General features: G+C 43.6%; 2 protein-coding genes across 2 annotated transcripts in view; one reads left to right on the top strand and one right to left on the bottom strand.

Annotated features, from left to right (window-relative positions):
- The window catches only part of LOC145400151 (G-protein coupled receptor moody-like), a 66,513-nt gene extending 51,874 nt beyond the window's left edge, over window positions 1-14,639 (bottom strand). The window contains exons 1-2 of the mRNA XM_080272667.1: window positions 14,577-14,639; window positions 1,881-3,194 (exon numbers count right to left, since the gene is read on the bottom strand). The gene's annotated coding sequence lies outside the window, so the exon portion shown is untranslated. The remainder of the gene's footprint in view (window positions 1-1,880; window positions 3,195-14,576) is intronic.
- A 58-nt stretch (window positions 14,640-14,697) lies between these two features.
- The window catches only part of LOC145401419 (uncharacterized), a 21,365-nt gene continuing 17,779 nt past the window's right edge, over window positions 14,698-18,283 (top strand). Inside the window, exon 1 of the mRNA XM_080273761.1 lies at window positions 14,698-14,721. Within this exon, the coding sequence (XP_080129887.1) occupies window positions 14,698-14,721 (24 nt within the window). The remainder of the gene's footprint in view (window positions 14,722-18,283) is intronic.

The raw sequence follows: 18,283 nt of genomic DNA, 5'->3' as shown, positions 1-18,283 counted from the left end.
GAAGGTCAAGGCAGGACAAAGTAGGACAGAGGATAGATATAAGTGTACACAGGAAGGGCAGGACGGGGCACGGAAGGGTAGGGCACGGTAGGGAAGGGTAGGGCAGAGAAGGGCAGGGCATAATCGGCGTATAATGGGGAGAAGGGGGAGTGGCAACCAAGAATCGGAAGTGCTCCGGAAGCATGCTATTAACACTTTCAGTTCAATGACGTGTTTTGTATTTTATTCCCACTACAGCCAGAAGATTTTCCTACAACTTGAGAAGAATATCTATCGGTGATGAAACTAAAGAAAAGCGTTTCCTAAGCTGAATAAGGGAGTTCGGAGATAGCACGACTCGGATATAACGGAGATAGCACGACTCGAATATAACGGAGATAGTACGACTCAGATATAACGAAGAATGCAATCCTAAGATGTACAATACGTTAACGGACTGAAGAGGTTATACAGAGCAAGGTAGAAAAAAATAAATAGAAAATAAACATTGAGAGTAAACATAGAAATAAACGACGGAAAACATTGGTTAGGACGTTCAGCTTGTAAATAGAAGAAGCCGAATTCACCCGTTCACTCAGCAGTACAATTAAGGACGTGGATATAACATCATCCGTTGTGGGTCGTACGCTTTGATAATTCTCGTGTAATTTTTAATCTCAATAGGCATTTATCAAGGCCTTCATTTCTCACTCACCGTCACTCACAGATTCTCTCTCGTTCACTCTTTCTCATTCACACTCTCCATGTCTGTCTCTTTTCCTCAAATGTGGTTCTTTATTCACTCCTCTCTCTCACACGCCTCACTCATTCACTCACTCTGCCTCTCTCACTCACTAACACTCATTCACCAGTCGCGCTGCTTCTCACTTACTAATTCACTCATCCTCTCGCTCACTCACTCACTCTTCTCACAGTCGTCACTAATATGTCACCTCCTGCAAATCATTCTTAAAGTATTTTCGTTAACAAATGTTCTTGCTCGTTTTCACAAACTCGATAAGAGAGAGAGAGAGAGAGAGAGAGAGAGAGAGAGTGTGTGTGGATGTGTGTGTGTGTGTGTGTGTGTGTGTGTGTGTGTGTGTGTGTGTGTGTGTGTGTGTGTGTGTGTGTGTGTGTGTGTGTGTGTGTGTGAGTGTGTGTGTGTTACATAGATACACAAATCACACAGAACTTTCAATGTGCCACTGCTTTCTTTTTGTTAGATGAGAAGCAAACTCCTCTACCTCACCTCTAACTTTCACTTCTAACACCCTGCCATCCTTCCGGTAACCCTACACGAATTTCCGTCCGTTTTCTTTATGCTACGGGTGACCTAGAAAACTACTATTTCGTTTAACTGCGTTCGGTATTTCCCATCCCCATTTCCTTTCCCTCTACTCACCAATTTCGTACATTGATTTTCGTCCAGTTTCTTTGTACTGCGATGGCCTTTAGTTTACTCACTCGATTAAGGTGTAATGTGCAAACAAATCGCCAACGAGGAGATGTTGCGGTATCTTAAAAGCCAACAAGATGATAGTGGCTAAAGTTGGTGAAGATGACCAAAGCTTGTTTGTTCGTCTACTTTGGTCCGGCATTCCCCAGCCTTGTACCCTCCACTCATTTAAACACACACACACACACACACACACACACACACACACACACACACACACACACACACACACACACACACACACAGTAAGTAAGTAAGAATTTATTGACCACAATATCCACACACACAAGCGCACTCATTCACTCGCTCACTCACTCACTCACTCAATTACACATTCACTGACACACACACACACACACACACACACACACACACACACACACACACACACACACACACACACACACACACACACACACACACACACACACACACACACGCTCACCTGTTATTGTTTGTTTCCGGACTGAGCTGGTGACGTGTGTTGGCCGGATGATATCAAGGATGGACGCAGCTTAGTTCATGACGCCAGGAGCATTGGAGCTTCACACACAAGAGAATAATCCTCTTTATTCTCTACTAGAAACGCCTCTGTCTCTCTCTTAGGGATGGTCTGGAGGTGGGAGTTGTTTTGGTTAGGTCATGTGGACTTGATCTTCATCTGTTTTACTTATTTTCAGTCGTTTCACTTGTGCTTCATTTGTTTTTCAATAGTAGGAGGGTCTGTGGGTACTTGATCTTGGTTTGTTTTTTACCAGTACTTGATCTTCTTTTGTTTTTCACTAGTAGGAAGTTCTGCGTTTACTAGGAGCAATATGCAGGTCTTGCTGGTGCTTGAAGTATTTGTAGCTAGGGATTTCTTTTAACAGTAACCTTGAGTTTCTTTGTCTGTTACTGGATTCTTGACTTATCAGAAGCCTCTTCTGACTTCCCAGAAGCTTCTTGAGGTACCGTTTGCCTGTGACGCACCATTTGCTTAGAACCTATGACGTAGCGAAGCCTCTTGAAACAAACAGTAACCTCAGATCTACCGACGTGTCTGGAGCTTTCATCCAGGATAGCAAAAACTCTCCTTTGATATACAATAGCCACAGAACTCTTGACGTAGAAGACACCCCTCTTGACGTATAATGGCTTCAGATCTCTTAACGTCACTGGCAATCACACGTAGCAGAAGCCCCTCTTGACGCGAAGTAGCCTTGGATCTGAAATCGCTCTTGACATGAGGTAGCCTCAAATCTATTTTGTAGCCCCAGATCTATTGACGCACCTTCGAGGTAACAGAAACCTCTCTTGACATGAAGTAGCCTCTGAACTCTCGATGGACCTTCACCTTTGACCTGACGTAGCAGAAGTCTCTCTTGGCACAGCAGCTTAGGTTTTAGTCACTGTTACACCACGCTGACCAGTCTGGCCTTAGATCTCTCGACGCAGGAAACTCAGATCTTTTCCTGCACCTTGACCATTGACTCGACGCAGCAGAAACTACCTCTCGACGCTGTACGACCAGAACTCTTAATGTCACTGAGAGTCCCACCAAGTCCACACCCAGACCTGACCTGACCTCTCCCCGCGGCTCTCCGAAGGGCACTGAATGTCACCCCCGCCGGAGAGGTAATATGCCCTGTCCTCGGTGCCGCTCTGAATCACATCCGCCGAGGAAATTCTTAGATGGTCCCATACAGTACAGACACAAACAAACACATAGGCCCTCTTGCTCTGACTGGCGGCTTCTTTGTTAGGAGGCGTGCTCACTGTCCTGGAAATAAAAAAAAATAAATGAGGATTAAATTAGTTTTCCAGATAGCTGAGATAAAAAATAACTAGAGCAGGTGAAAAATATAATGAGGAAAATATGAGTTAAAGACAAAGGAACACACACACACACACACACACACACACACACACACACACACACACACACACACACACACACACACACACACACACACACACACATTTTGCCCGTCTTTTATCAGCTGGCCTGTTTAAGATGCTCGCTCACTATCCTGGAAATTAGAAAGAAGTAGAAATTACCATAATCTAAAAAGAAGTACAGAAAAAAAATCTTACTTAATCCCTTCAACCCGACGACCTTTAATTTTTTACCCATGCTCTCTCCTGACGTGATTGGCAGCATGTTGTAGTGTTAATCTGTGTGCGTCTACAGCCTTTCCATAGCACTTCTTCGTGACTAGTAGCCCATTTTTGTGTTAAATGGTTCTACATCCTCTCTATAGCGCTTCTTCGTGATTAGTGCCATATTACAGTATTAATTTGTATGGCTTTGTACATCCTTTCCGCAGCACTTCTTTGTAACCAGCACCATAGTCTAGTGTTAATCAATACGGTTCCTCATCCTCTTGGTAGCACTTCTTCGTGACTTGCACCATATTCTAACATAAATTTTCATTGTTTAGTCTACACCCATCCCATAGCACTTCTTTGTAACAGAATCATGCACTGGTTTAAATCTCATGATACCGCACAGAATTAAAGATAGTGGATGTCAGTTTTAAGATCATTTAAAGTGAAGAGAGTATATGAAAACGCATGGCACTCAGTTCAAAGTTCTTGTTCCAAATTCGAATTTATGACAGTCACTGCAAAAAAAAAAAAAAGTTTCTGATACTGAAAGGGAATAATTACATAAATAAATAGATAAATAGATAGATAGATAGAAATATTACAAAAATGTCTTTCCAAACATTCCAAATACGTTTTCCTCTAACGGTTATAATGACCTACTTGAGTTGGTAGTATTAAAGCCAGAAGCTAGGAGAAAGTCAGGAGCTAGGAGAGAAAAACAAAGGTGGCGCCACTTGATATGACGTCACAGTGATGGTATGACGTCAGAGATGGTATGATGTCACAGTGATGGTATGATTGGTTTTGTCTGGCGTAGCGGTAAACAAGTGTCTTCTCTCTCTCTCTCTCTCTCTCTCTCTCTCTCTCTCTCTCTCTCTCTCTCTCTCTCTCTCTCCCTCCTTCCTCCTCCTCTACTTCCTTCCTTCTCTCCCCCTCCCTCACACCCCTAGCAATGCGGGTGGTTCTCCTCACTTGTCTCAATAATCTCAGTTCCGGACACAGCCTCTCTCAGTCCTAACCCAGCCTAACCCAGCCCTTAAGCCCTTTCTCGACCCTAACCCAGCCCTTAAACTTTTTCTAAACCCTAACCCAGGCCCTAAGCCCTCCCTCAGGCCTAAACCAACCCAAACCCAGCTCTTAACCCCTTCCTCAGTCCTAACCCAACCCATAAGCCAAAATATACTACCCAGAACACCTTAAGATCTTTGTCCTCACCTTTCAGTTTTATTTTTCTTTATTCTTGCTATCTACAGTCGATTATATTCATCTTATGGACGGCCTTCGAGATGGAGGGATTAGACACAGCATTCATTAACCCCTGCCGCGCGATGAGGTTTTTGTAAGCTAAATATAATCGTCTGGAAGCAGCGAGAATGGAAAGTCATCGCCTACTATATACTCACCCTCGGCGTCCCCATTCCCTTTCCTTTCCCTGTCCCTTCCCCTCCTCCGCCACCCGCCCCCACCCCTTTATTAAATCACCCCCCCTTCCTCCCCCCTATGCCTCCTCCAGATTCACCTATCCTCACTTTCCTTCTCCCCATTCGCCTTCCTTCTTCTATTCCTTCCCCTCCCTCTTTTTCTTCCCCTCCCCACCACCCAGACCCACCTCCTCTTCATCACCTCTCCTCTTCCTTTCTCTACTCTTCATCTCTTTCAGCCTCTCTTTCCCTCCCACTCCTCTCACATCTTCATCATCCCTTTGCTCCTCCTCCTAACCTTCCCCTCTCTTCTTCTCCCTTGCCTCCCCCTCCCCCCCGACGTCTCTTTCAGCTCCCCGTCCCCCTTCCCCTCCAGTCTCCTCCACCCCCTCCTTTCACCCCCATCTCTCCCTCTCCCCTCACTCACCCCCCCAGCACCCGCCTCCGTGACCAAGTGAGGGAGAGACACAATCGCCATTTCTACGGCCGTGTAATTTATATTTCCTTTGTAGCAGTCTCGCTCTCGGGGGTTTGGGGAAGATGAAGTACTAACGTTCATGCCCTTTTCATGGTCGGAACAACTCTAGTAATGGATAAAACGTTAAACCCTCTCATATTTGGAAGAATTCTAGTAGTCTTCTCTAATCCAGCTAGAGACATTCAATTTTATCAAGCCAAGAATGAATTTAAGAAGTCGGGAAAGGTTGGTGTGGTCACTGCTAACCATTTCATAGCCGTGGCAATTCTATCTACACTTCCAACTGACACTAGACGATTTTTTCAGCTGCACCATAAGAGCCTGAGAGAGAGAGAGAGAGAGAGAGAGAGAGAGAGCGTTAACCCTTTCATGGAGAAGTGGTAATCTGTCATTAAAAAAAAAAAAAAATCTTGATGTCGATACGTGAAAATCTTACTTTGACAAAAACTGTCATTCATCTAGCCCAAGTCGATTTCATTCAGCTGATAATGGGTCATAGGAGCCCGAGAGTTAATCCGGGTACCATTAACCCTCTTATGGTCGGCACTACTTTAGCATTCTATTCCAGCTAACGGTAGACTGTTTTATTAAGGGGAAAATGAGTCATAGGAGCCAGGGTATAATGTAAGGCAACGTGTATCTCTCTCTCTCTCTCTCTCTCTCTCTCTCTCTCTCTCTCTCTCTCTCTCTCTCTCTCTCTCTCTCTCTCTCTCTCTCTCTCTCTCTCTGTTTAATTTGCATATATTTATTCAAGCGTGCATATGTTTCTTTTCATGGCACGTGTTTGTTTTCTTTATCCTGGCACGTGCTTTTGTTTGCTTGATTGTTTGTTTTTATCCTGGAGTATATTTATCCTGGCACGTGTCTGTTTGTATCTTAGCACGTGTTTGTTATCTTGGCACGTGTTTGTTACCTTGGCACGTGTTTATTTTTTAACCTGGTACGTATTTACTTGTTGTCATGCACGTGTTTGTTTGTTTGTTATCTTGGCATTTGTTTGTGGACCTCATTGCGCCTTGAGAAGCTGATTGGCTTTTTTAAAGAAGTTTTGAAGCGCACACACACACACACACACACACACACACACACACACACACACACACACACACACACACACACACACATTCTCAGGCCTTGAATCGACACAAGAAATCCAGGGAAAAAAAAAAAAACAGGACGAGGAAACGTACACAAGCACAGGAAAAGTTGGCAGTGATTAATCAGAGGATGTGTGTGTGTGTGTGTGTGTGTGTGTGTGTGTGTGTGTGTGTGTGTGTTTTAATGCGAAAAAAAAAAAAACAAGACCTTCTTCATTTCAGGGAAGCGAATAAAAAATACGAAGCCAGATTTTTAACTTTGCGTGTTCCGCCCATCACTCCAGAGGTGAAGAAATAAGAAGCTTTAAACTTTTTGCTCGTGGCCTCAAGGGTAGTAATATATGCCTCTCTCTCTCTCTCTCTCTCTCTCTCTCTCTCTCTCTCTCTCTCTCTCTCTCTCTCTCTCTCTCTCTCTCTCTCTCTCTCTCTCTCTCTCTCTCTCCTCAAGTAAAGCAGTGAACCTGTTATCACCACTACAAATTTATAGCCAAAACGTGACCGACAAGTGAACGTAATTTATCATCAAGTTTACTGATTACTTCTGTTTGTACATCAACGCATGCTCAGATCTATCGCCATAAGCTGTGTGTGTATGTCTGTAATGTTGGCACACACACACACACACACACACACACACACACACACACACACACACACACACACACACACAGGCTTCTTTCTTTTTGCGCTTTGTATTCCACTTTATACAGATGCAGATGTACAATAACTCTAATCACAGCCAGTGTTAGTCACGGTTGCACAGGATACGTTTGTTTTTAACTCGATTGAAACTGGTAACTTTTTGAGTAGTTAGTAAAAGTAACATTTTTTTTTTTTTCCCAGTCTTCCGCTTGATTATTTTTCCTGTTTCTGTTTCCGGACCCCCCTCCCCCCTTTCCTATATAGCTGTGGTAGAGAGAGTAATGATGATGATGATGATATCTCTGTTTCTGTTTCTGGATCCCTCCCTTTCTGTGGTGGTGGTAGAGAAGAAAATGGTGACGATGGTGATGGTGATGATGATGATAAGGAGGAGGAGGGTGATCGTCGTCGTCACCATCATCATCATCATCATCATCATCATCATCATATTTATTATCCGTCTCACTTTTTAAGGAATCAGAAACAGTTAGAACTGCAAGGCAAGATCAGTAGAATAACATTAAATAACAATAGCAACAATAAATAGAAATAATGACAATGATAAGTATGAATAACAGTGACAAACAACAACAGCAGGAGTGCCTACGATAATGATAGCACCAAATAATAGCAACAGCGACAGTAAATTTACACTAATTAAAACAATAATAACGATAAATAGCAATAGTAAGAGTAGGTTTCCAGGGATGAAAACGCTATATGAGAAGAAAAACGCCAAAAATGATAGATAACAATAACACCGATAAATAACAGCAGCAGAGGGAACCAAGATGATAACACCACTAGATAACAACAGTAACAAACTCCATAACACTCAGATCAGTATATCCCCCCTAGCCAGCGAGCCCCAAACACAAGAGCTAAGGGGCTGGTCAGCTGTTGAGCAAGCCCCTGTTAGCGCTGGTTAAAAATACCCCACTACAATTAACTCATCAGCATCAGTTAAGAGGCAGAGCGAGATGGGGAGGCCAGTGATGAGAAAAAAGGAAAAAATAATCAGGAAAAAAAAAGAAAAGGAGATGGTAATTTGGTCCAATTAGGAAAACTCATCTAGATTGTTGGAACCAAAGACCAGAGACAAAATTTCTCCTCCTGCTCCACTGCGTCTGCTTCACACTTAATGCATTTTCGTCACTTTCTTCTCTGACGTATCATATCAGAGAGAATCATCCATGGGCAGAGAAACTTACCAAATCGCTCTCAGCTTGGGAATATTAGCTTGCAGAGGAAATTGACGAGTACTAGAGGGGAAATATCAATGAAAGAATCGCCTATGGCCAGAGAAACTTACAAGTCCTCTCCCAGCTTAGGAATATCAGCAAGCAAAGGAAAAAGGGAAGTAGAAATGATGAAATATTACCCAGCAGAGAAATGTGAGAAAAATACGTGAAAACTTAACCAGCAGTGAAAATGGGCAGAAAAAGTGGAATAACAGCCAACAGAAAATGAGAAGTAGAGGTGAGATATTACCCAGCAGGGAGGAGCGAGAAGTAGAAGAGATGAAATAATGGCTAGCAGAGGAGAGTAAGAAGCAGAAGAGGTGTAATAATAGTGTGCAGAGGAGAGTGAGGAGGAGAAGAAGTGAAATGTTAGCCAGCAGAGGAAAGTGAGATGAAGAAGAGGTGCAATATTAGCCTGCAGAGGAGAGTGAGAAGCAAAAGAGGTGAAATATTAGCCAACATCAGAAAGTGAGAAGTAGAAGAAGAGAAATATTAGCCAGCAGAGGAGAATGAGAAGCAGAAGAAGTGAACTATTAGGCAGACTTTTGTGTCGGAGTGTACACAAGACATCATGGTGGTGAAGGGGTTAATTAAGATCCACAACTGCCTGGGCCCCCACTGAGCTGACAACCCCCCTCCCCATGACCTTCTCTCACTCCTCGCCATAACAAGGGGACCCGCTGGCATATTGGTTGGCACATCTAGCTCCCAACTGGAGAGACCCAAGTTCGATTCCAAGGCCAGTCAGACTCTTGGACTTAGTTTGTTCCCCTCGACGTCCCCGTTCACCCAGCAGTACAATTAGGGACCTGGATGTAAATTCGACAGTTGCGTATATCATTCTAGGGGAAGGTTGTGACTTGGTAAAAATTTACTGACTAAGATTGTTTACTTTGGCGACCCTCGTGCAGTCGATGGGCAACCATTCGTAGCTCCTCTTCCTTAGCGATTTATTTTCAGTCTTCCTCCTTACTTTCTCTCGTATACTGTATGGATCTATTTAACCTTCAGAACGGTGACTTCTTTTTAAATTTGTTATTGTTGTTTTAAGACGATTTTTCTCAGCACATAAGAGAAAATTGGAACGGGAAGTTTTAGATTTACTGACGTGTGATATGCAAAATAAATTGATAGGGAAGAAACGTCACGAAGCTTCGAGAACCAACGAGATTTTGGGTCGAATTTTAAGTTAGTTTTGGAGATTCCGCAACACATCTTCCTGAGCGACATAGAATACAGCCACCCATCCTCGAAAACCTCACTCGAAAGCTAATTCAGAATATGGCGCTTGAGGGGTAGATGAGTGCAAACCCTTATAATATAAAAAGTGAAGGGGGAAATTCATACGTAAGCCCTTAATTCTGAGCAGTAGTTTTATGGAGCACTTGTAATTGTTTGGTTAGCCTGCATCCCACATTACAGAGTGCATTCAGCAGCGATTAATAATAAACTCTGGCACATTCTGTTATCGTCATATGTTTGGGGATTTATAATAAAAAATAATTAGGAGGGTTGTCCACACTTTCAAGCTCAGGATTAATAATAAACAGGAGAGATGTAATGGTTTTAGCTCACAACAACAACAACAAATACTACTACTACTACTACTACTACCACCACCACTACTGCTACAGAAGGAAGACAGACACATTATCCTCTCAGCCGAGAAAACCTAAATATTTGTATATTAAAATATATTCTCATACCAATTTTTCTTTCTTTTCACCTTGAGAGATTCTGAGGCAGGAGTGATAAAACAGATAGATAGATAGATAGATAGATAGACAGATAGACAGACAAATATTGCGTTCATCAAGCCGCATAGGTCTCGTAAGCTAGATAAATTCGTCTGGAAGTAGCAAAGGAAAATATACGCCATTAGAGTCAAGCACTTAACCCCTTCACTCCGATGACATTTTATTTATTCTTTCTCTCTCTCCTGATGAATTTTTTGGTGTAATAAAACCGAATGATGGAGAAATTTTTGAAGGCTATATCTAGGCCGTCAGTGTCGAAAAAATTATGCTGTGATAAACGAGAATGTGTGAAAATGAAAAAAAAAAAAAAAAGACATTACTGGGAAGCAGTTAAGGGACTGATGAGTGTTGAGTGCCTTGATAATAAACACTAGAGAGAGAGAGAGAGTTTAATAAGCTCCCTAAATTTTTACACATTCTAATCAGCAGAAAGAGAACCCAGTACCCACGAAGAGTTTTTGTGGGATTAAAAGAGTAAACCGCAAAGGATCAAGTGTCAAGAGGCATTTTTCGGTACGAGTAAACATCACTTTCGGTACAAGACGTCATTTTCGGGACAGAGTAGTTTTTCGTACAAGCAAGGGAATTACAAGCAAGAATTTTGGGGGGTTCAGGCAAGACCATTTTTCTGTTGGGGCAGGAGACATTTTCCGCACAAGGAAGAAATCGTGCAAGGAAGATTTATTGATTTATTTATTCATTTTGGCACCAGGAAATCTTTATCTGTTCAATAGTCATTTCAATTCAAGCAAATCATTTTCACTGCACGCAAGGCATTTTTCGTTCAAACAAATAATTTTCCCTTTCCAGCAAACCATTTCCAGCAAGTCATTTTCTCTACAGGCTTGGGTCATTTTTTTTTTTTTTTTTTATCGCGCGAGTTTATTTTTCTTTTTAGTCTTCCTTTTTTTTTCTTTTTTCTTTTCTTTTTTCCTCCTCCTTCTCGGTACGTTTGGTATATATATTAGGTTACAGTGATGACTCTTGCCCCGTGAGTCAGAATACTTGAGGACGAATGTTTGTGTGATCAGGACGACAGTGATAGGGAGGTCTGGTTTTGGAGGTTTGATTTGCTCTCTCTCTCTCTCTCTCTCTCTCTCTCTCTCTCTCTCTCTCTCTCTCTCTCTCTCTCTCTCTCATTTATCTATCTCCCTGTTTTCTTCCCTCTCCCCTTTCGCCACTCCCTCCCCGTCTCTACCCCTCCTCCTCCTCCTCCTCCTTTCCCCTCACTCTTCTCCCCTCTCCCTCCGTCTCCCCTCCCTTAATAAAGCGACATAGGGGAGTTAGGGGGAGGGGAGGACAGACACCCGACACAGACGATGAGACAGAAGATTGGGATTGTAGACGGTGGTATGGTGTTGGTTTGGTTATTTGATTGCTTACCCCCCTCCCTGCCCCTTCCCCCTTATCTTTCCCCCTTCCCCTCCCCTCCCCCTCTCTTCCCTCCTCTCCCTTCCATCTCCTTAACGCCCTCCTCCTCCTTCTCCTCCTCCTCCTTCTCCTCCTCCTCCTGTCATCTCCTTATCCCTCCCCCTTCCTCTCCTTTCTCCATCTCCTTTCTCCTCCTTACTCTTTCCTCCCAGTATTTTTTCCTACCTCTCTCTTTCCTCATCTTTCTCCCTCTCCTGTCTCATTTTTCCTTCCTTCCCTTCTCCTCCTCCTCCTCTCCCCCAGCCATTCCCTCCCCTATCTCTTCCTCTTCTCCTACCCCTCACTTCCCCATCTCCTCCCCTCCCCCTCAATCTCTAATCTTCATTTCCCTCCCTCCACCACCTCATTCCTCCCTTTCCCTCTCCCTTCCCAGTCACTTCCCCTCCCCTCCCCATCTTTCTCCCTCCCCTTCACTCTCTCCCTATCTCTTCCCCCTCCCTTTCCCTCCTCCATCATTTTCTTTTTCTTACCTCTCCCTCCTCCTTTTTCTGCCCTACCTTACTCCCTCCCCTCCCCTTCTCTCACCTCCCTTCCTGCTTCCTTCCCTCCCTCCCTCCCCCATCTTTCCCATTTCAGCTGTCAATCTGTAGTCTCTGTGATTGCCCGTCTTCACTCTCTCTCTCTCTCTCTCTCTCTCTCTCTCTCTCTCACACACACACACACACAACAAAACCTACATATAACCCATCCACTTCGAGAACTTCCCTTTAAACTGAAGAAAATCGTCTGAACTCAGCAAGAACAAAAAAAAAAGGTAACGTCCTGAGGTTGAAGGAGTTGAATTATTAGTTCCTAGTCTCCTTTTTCCTCTTTGTAATTCTGTACTTTTTAGCCCCTTCAGAACGATGACCTGTTACCCGAGCTGAACTATAGGGTCTGTCGGTAGCAGTAATAAGGGAGGGAGGAAGCAAGGAAAGAAAGGAAGGAAAAAAGAAATGAAAGAAAGAAAAGAAGGAAGGAGGGAAGTACGAAAAAAGGGAGAGAAGGAAGGAAGGAAGGACAGAAAGGAAGAAGGAAAGATTGATGGAAAGAAGGAGGAGAAACAGATAAAAATAGATAAATAAATAAAAACGCTTTTGTGCTGAAGAGATTAATAGAAGCTGTTTTTAGTCTTTGCAGTCAGGGTTGGAAAAAAATGGTCCAGGGGTAGTGAAAATTAAACAAAAAAAAGTGCATTTAAGAACCGCGGTTCATAAAACACAAATAGCTATACTAACGATAACTTAGTAAACAAAACACACACACACACACACACACACACACACACACACACACACACCAATACCGCAATACCACACTGCAGCACCACACCACTAGGATACACAATATCATCCCACCACAGTACAGGAATATGCCACTACACCTTACCACTACAATACCACAAGACTATCACCACAACACCACACCATTTCGCAGTACCACCACAACATAATCCCACCACTCCACGCCACCACACCTCACCACCACACAACAATACCACCGCACTACACCATTAGACACACTGCAATACTTCACCACAGTACCACCACATCACAACACATCAACAACACCACAACACAAAATTATCACATCACCACATCACGTAATCACCACCATCACATCACACCAAGTTCACTACACAACAGCACACCAGGATCTTTGAAGTGCCGTATTCATGCCTCCCCATTAATTGAGAAAAGAAGCACATAATGCAGTTACATCAATCATCCCACCACACCACGATCCAAACACCATCAACACCACAGTTCAATCCAGCACACCACACTACACCATACCTCTCTTCACCACACCACACCATCCTTGCCCTCACTACTCTTTACCATACCACACCACTTCACAACGCCACACCACACCACATCACATCACTCTTACACCATACCTCACTTCACCACACCACAAAACTCCACATCACAACCAACTGACTGTCAAAAGCATGAACACTGAACCACACCCCACCATACCATACCATCCTCACACCTCACCTCAGTTTACCACACCACACCACACCACAGTCCAAACAAAATCACCAACATCACACATCAAATCATCAGTACCACACCTTTCTCACATCGACTTCACCACACAACAACATACGCGCACCTCACTTCATAGCACAGTACACCACACTTCACCACATTTTCTCATCTCACTTTGCTACATTTCCTGGATATTTTGTGCACCAAGTTGCATCAATCACAACTAGACACCATATCACACCACACCACACCACACCACATTACACACCACACCACATCACAATGCATCACACCATACCACAGCCCAACCAGATCACATGCATCGCAGATCATTTCACCACACCACTCTATCCTCACCTCTTCCTTCACCATACCTTACCGCACCACATTCAACCAAAGCACTCAACCCAAAGCACCAGCACCATATTAGATCATCATACCACATCACACTTTCACATCACCTTACCACACCACAAACACACACACCACTTCACCACTTCACTTATCATCACACTGCAACATCGTCACACCTCCATTCATCACACTTCATCGTCCTAACACTTCCATCACCACAACACAATCAACTGTCCAGTCAAAAGCATCAACATCATCACAAGCAGTTCACCACACCACACCACATCCACACCATCCTTCACCACATCGCAACACACAACCAAACACTCCCTCCACCGCACCACAATCAACAATCCAATCAAAAAGCATTAACACCACATATCAAATCACTACACCACACCACACCAACCCTATGCCTCCCTTCACCACACCACTTCGCACCATGCCCATACCTCACTTCACAACACCACACCACATCTCCCTTCACCACACAACACCACCCTTCACCACTACACACCACAACCAAATGCCAATCAAAAAATCACTCATCCAAAACAGTGCCAACTCCCCCTCTCTTTCTCTTTCACTCTCTTCACCCCATACCGTGCCAAACAGTGCCATACCCTCCTGTCTCTCTCTCTCTCTTTGCCCCTTACCGTGCCAAGCAGTGCCAGCCCTCACCCCAAGCCTGACAGTGCCACTCTGATCCCCTCCCAGTGTCCTACCCTCGACTGGCAACTCACCCAGATGGCAACCACGCGTCGGGCTGGAGTTGCCATGTCGATCATAATATTCTCTGGGGTAAGCTATCCCATATCCTCAAGCAGTGGATGTAGGCTGTATTCTTGCATGTCTTGTTCTAAGCGAAGATTGTGACTTAGAAGAAGTAGCCGTTTGCCTTAATGACCTTTGTGTGGTCGATAGGTGTTGCTCTAAACCAGGCTGTATTCTAGATGGCTTTGGAAATTTCTTGACACCTCTTCCTCAGCGACCTATTTAACACATTACATCTGAAGTGTGGATCGGTGAGTGATAGGTTGGTTGGTTGAATATTTTGGTTGGTTAGATTGGTTGGGTAGCGATTGGTGGTTAGGGAATAATGGTGGAATTAGATGTCTGGTTGGTTGATTGGCTGGTTGGTTGATTGGTTGGTTAGGTTAGTGAGGGGTTGGTTGGATGAGTGGGTCGGTTGGATGGATAGGTTGGTTGGTTGGTGAGACGTTAGTGGTGAGAGGAGGATGGTGGACTGCTTGGGTGAGTAGGTGGTTGGTTGGTTGGGCTGGAGTGGTGAGGGGGTCCTTAAACTGCCGTCGAGGCCTTTGAGGGTGTAATTATGTTGTTGCTGACGACTGGTAAATTGGGCACGCTGGCTCTCTTCCACAACTCTCCCTACTTATCCTCTTCCACAACTTCTTCCACTACTTCTTTCCCAACTCCTCTTCTTCCACAACTCTTCCTACTACTCCTCCTCCACTGCTCTTCCCACATCTCCTTTTCCACAACTCTCTCTACTCCTACTCTTCCTCGACTTTCTTCCTTGCTTCTCAGTCTTCCACAACTGCTCCTACTTCTGAATCTTCCACAGTTCTGTCTTCCACAACCGTTGCTTCATCTTTTCAGTCTTCCACCTATGCCAATATATATAAATCGTCCACTTCTCAATACACCTCTTCCACATCACAGTCGGTACATCTCTGTCTTCCACATCTGCTCCCACTTTTTACTCTCCCACAACTGTGTCCACTTTTCAGTCTTCCACAACTGCTCCTCAAAACCGTCCCTACTACCATTATTCACGCTAGGCTTCTAAATCCTACAACTTCTCTTACTTCCCCATCTTCCACAACTCCCTCCACAACTACACTTAGCTTTTTATGTCCAACAACTGCTTTTCCTTCATAATCGGATACAACTTCTTCCACAACTGTCCTAATTTCTGCATCATCCACACTTACTCCTACTTCCTAATCTTCCACTTCTTCCACTACTCTTTTAAATCTTCCACAGTTTCCATGTCTTCCACGACTGTTGGCCTCAATTTTACACTTACTCTATAAACACCGTCATCACAGCATTAAGACAACGTATATTTTAGTTGTACCCGACTTCGTTCTTTTTCTTAAGGGGAAAAAGAAGGAGGAAGAGGTGGAGGAGGAGCAGGAGGAGGAGGAAGAGGAGGAGGAGGAAGAAGTAGGGGAAGAAGAAGAATTAGTTACACCAGTCATCCCTTAGTCACTTGCAGGGAAGAAGAAAATGAAGGAAAATGAATAAAAAGAAGAAAGAAGAGGAGAAAAGTGAAAAAGATGAAGAATTTAGGATTTGCTGTCTCTTAGGAATATATGAATTTTTACTGCACATCACGCCTTATCAAGCAGAGAGAGAGAGAGAGAGAGAGAGAGAGAGAAAGAGAAAGAGAGAAAGAGAAAGAGAGAGAAAGAGAAAGAAAGAGAGAGAAAGAGAAAGAGAGAGAGAGAGAGGGGGGAAGGGACAGTCAAGGAAAGAGAAAGGGGCAGAGGCGGGGATTCATTTCACTCTCTCTCTCTCTCTCTCTCTCTCTCTCTCTCTCTCTCTCTCTCTCTCTCTCTCTCTCTCTCTCTCTCTCTCAACACCACATGTTTTCCGTGACATCATTTCCTTCAGCATGAATCATCTTTTTCATTTTAATCCTACTGCTAAGAGAGAGAGAGAGAGAGATTCATCCGTCTTACTTTCCAAACTCCTTCTGCCCTATTACGTTTTTCTTAATATTTTCGTGCTGCTTTCAGGCACTTTTATTCAATTGAAGAACCTTTCTCTCTCTCTCTCTCTCTCTCTCTCTCTCTCTCTCTCTCTCTCTCTCTCTCTCTCTCTCTCTCTCTCTCTCTCTCATTTTCCTGGAGGTATGTAAATTTTTCCCTGTAGATTTTTGGAAAGACGTGTTATTCCTTTTCGTTTCTTTTTTTTTTTCCTTTCTTTTCTTCGTGGATGTCAGGATATTACCGGAGGACATTCAGGTGGGAGATGTGCGTTTGCTTTTTTTTTTTTTTTTTTTATGTGTCCGATTCTGGGCAAAAGCTTCAGGGCCTATATCTTGGGGGCAGTAGCCTATCCCAAGGCCCAGTAGTCCTCCTACACCTCCACATGTCACCACTTCGGCGCTAACACCCACCGTCCATATTGAGTACATGCTAGGGCTGTCTCATACAGGACTAGTGTATTGGTATTAGCGGGGGTATTTTTACGACATGTCTGCGGGTCATCTGGTAGATCAGGAAAAACTGCTTTCTTATGAAATTCAAATCCTTAAACTGTCCCCTGCCCCAGCCAGGATTCGAACCTGGGTCCATCAAGACTGCAAGCCGCCTCTCTACCGATTCAGCCACCGCCTCTTGCTTGCTTGTTTGTAATTCACCGAGTCGGTCAGGATCACTTGTGTGTGTGTGTGTGTGTGTGTGTGTGTGTGTGTTACTTTATGAGTATATTGCGATTTTTCTCGGGAGATTTTATGGAAAAGTATGATTTTTTTTTTCGCCCTTTTTTTTTTTCAATTTTTCCTCCTGTGGTAGATGCGTCAATTTTTTTTTTTTTTTAGATAGGTGTTCAGGGACGAGAGGATGTGTTTTAATTTTTTTTTTTCTTTTCCAGAGGTATGTGATGACTTTTTCCTGCATGATCATCGAGGAAAAGATTATGTGAGTATTCTCTTCTAGATTTGTTTCTTTTTCTTCTCTGTTTTCCTGCAAATCTGGGTGTCGTTTCGAGCAAGGTATTCTGGATGGAGAAGACACGAGAATCTCTTTATTTATTTCTGTATATGTTTTTTGGGAGATACTGAGGTTTTTTGAGACAGAGTGATTCCGGGAAACATATTAAATGATATAAGCAAGATACATAGATAGACAGGTAGACAGATAGACAGACAGGTACAGATATATAGATAGATAGGTAGATATAGATATGGATGGATATAGATACATAGATAGATAACTGGAGGTACAGCGATCTTTCCATCGGTATATTCCAGTGAGAAGATATAGTCATAGATGCAGATATATTCAGTTATAGATACAGATATACCTGGAGATACAGCGTTTCTGGCTAGCGATATAGACATAGCTAAAGATACAGATAATGATTTTGATATCTGTATAGAAATAGATATAGATACAGTACAGATATATAGATAGACATAACGATTTTTGCATTGAGATATTCTGCGGTGCGTGCGTGTGATCCGGGGCAGAGTGGCGTATCATGGAGCCTCTCTCGCCGGTGCCTCCTTCAGCACACCTCAGTCTTACTCTCTCTCCCTCCTTTCTTTTCGATTCTTCCCCCTCCCCATTCAATCACCTTTTTCTTTTCTCCACTCCTCTTCCTTCTTCCT

Source organism: Coenobita brevimanus, chromosome 6 (genome assembly GCF_032717465.1).
Source record: "Coenobita brevimanus isolate Jiangsu-jjx chromosome 6, ASM3271746v2, whole genome shotgun sequence".
NCBI classification, from domain to species: Eukaryota; Metazoa; Arthropoda; class Malacostraca; order Decapoda; family Coenobitidae; genus Coenobita; species Coenobita brevimanus.
Note: the sequence above shows the minus strand (reverse complement) of the source record. Positions and strands in the feature narration are given on the sequence as shown.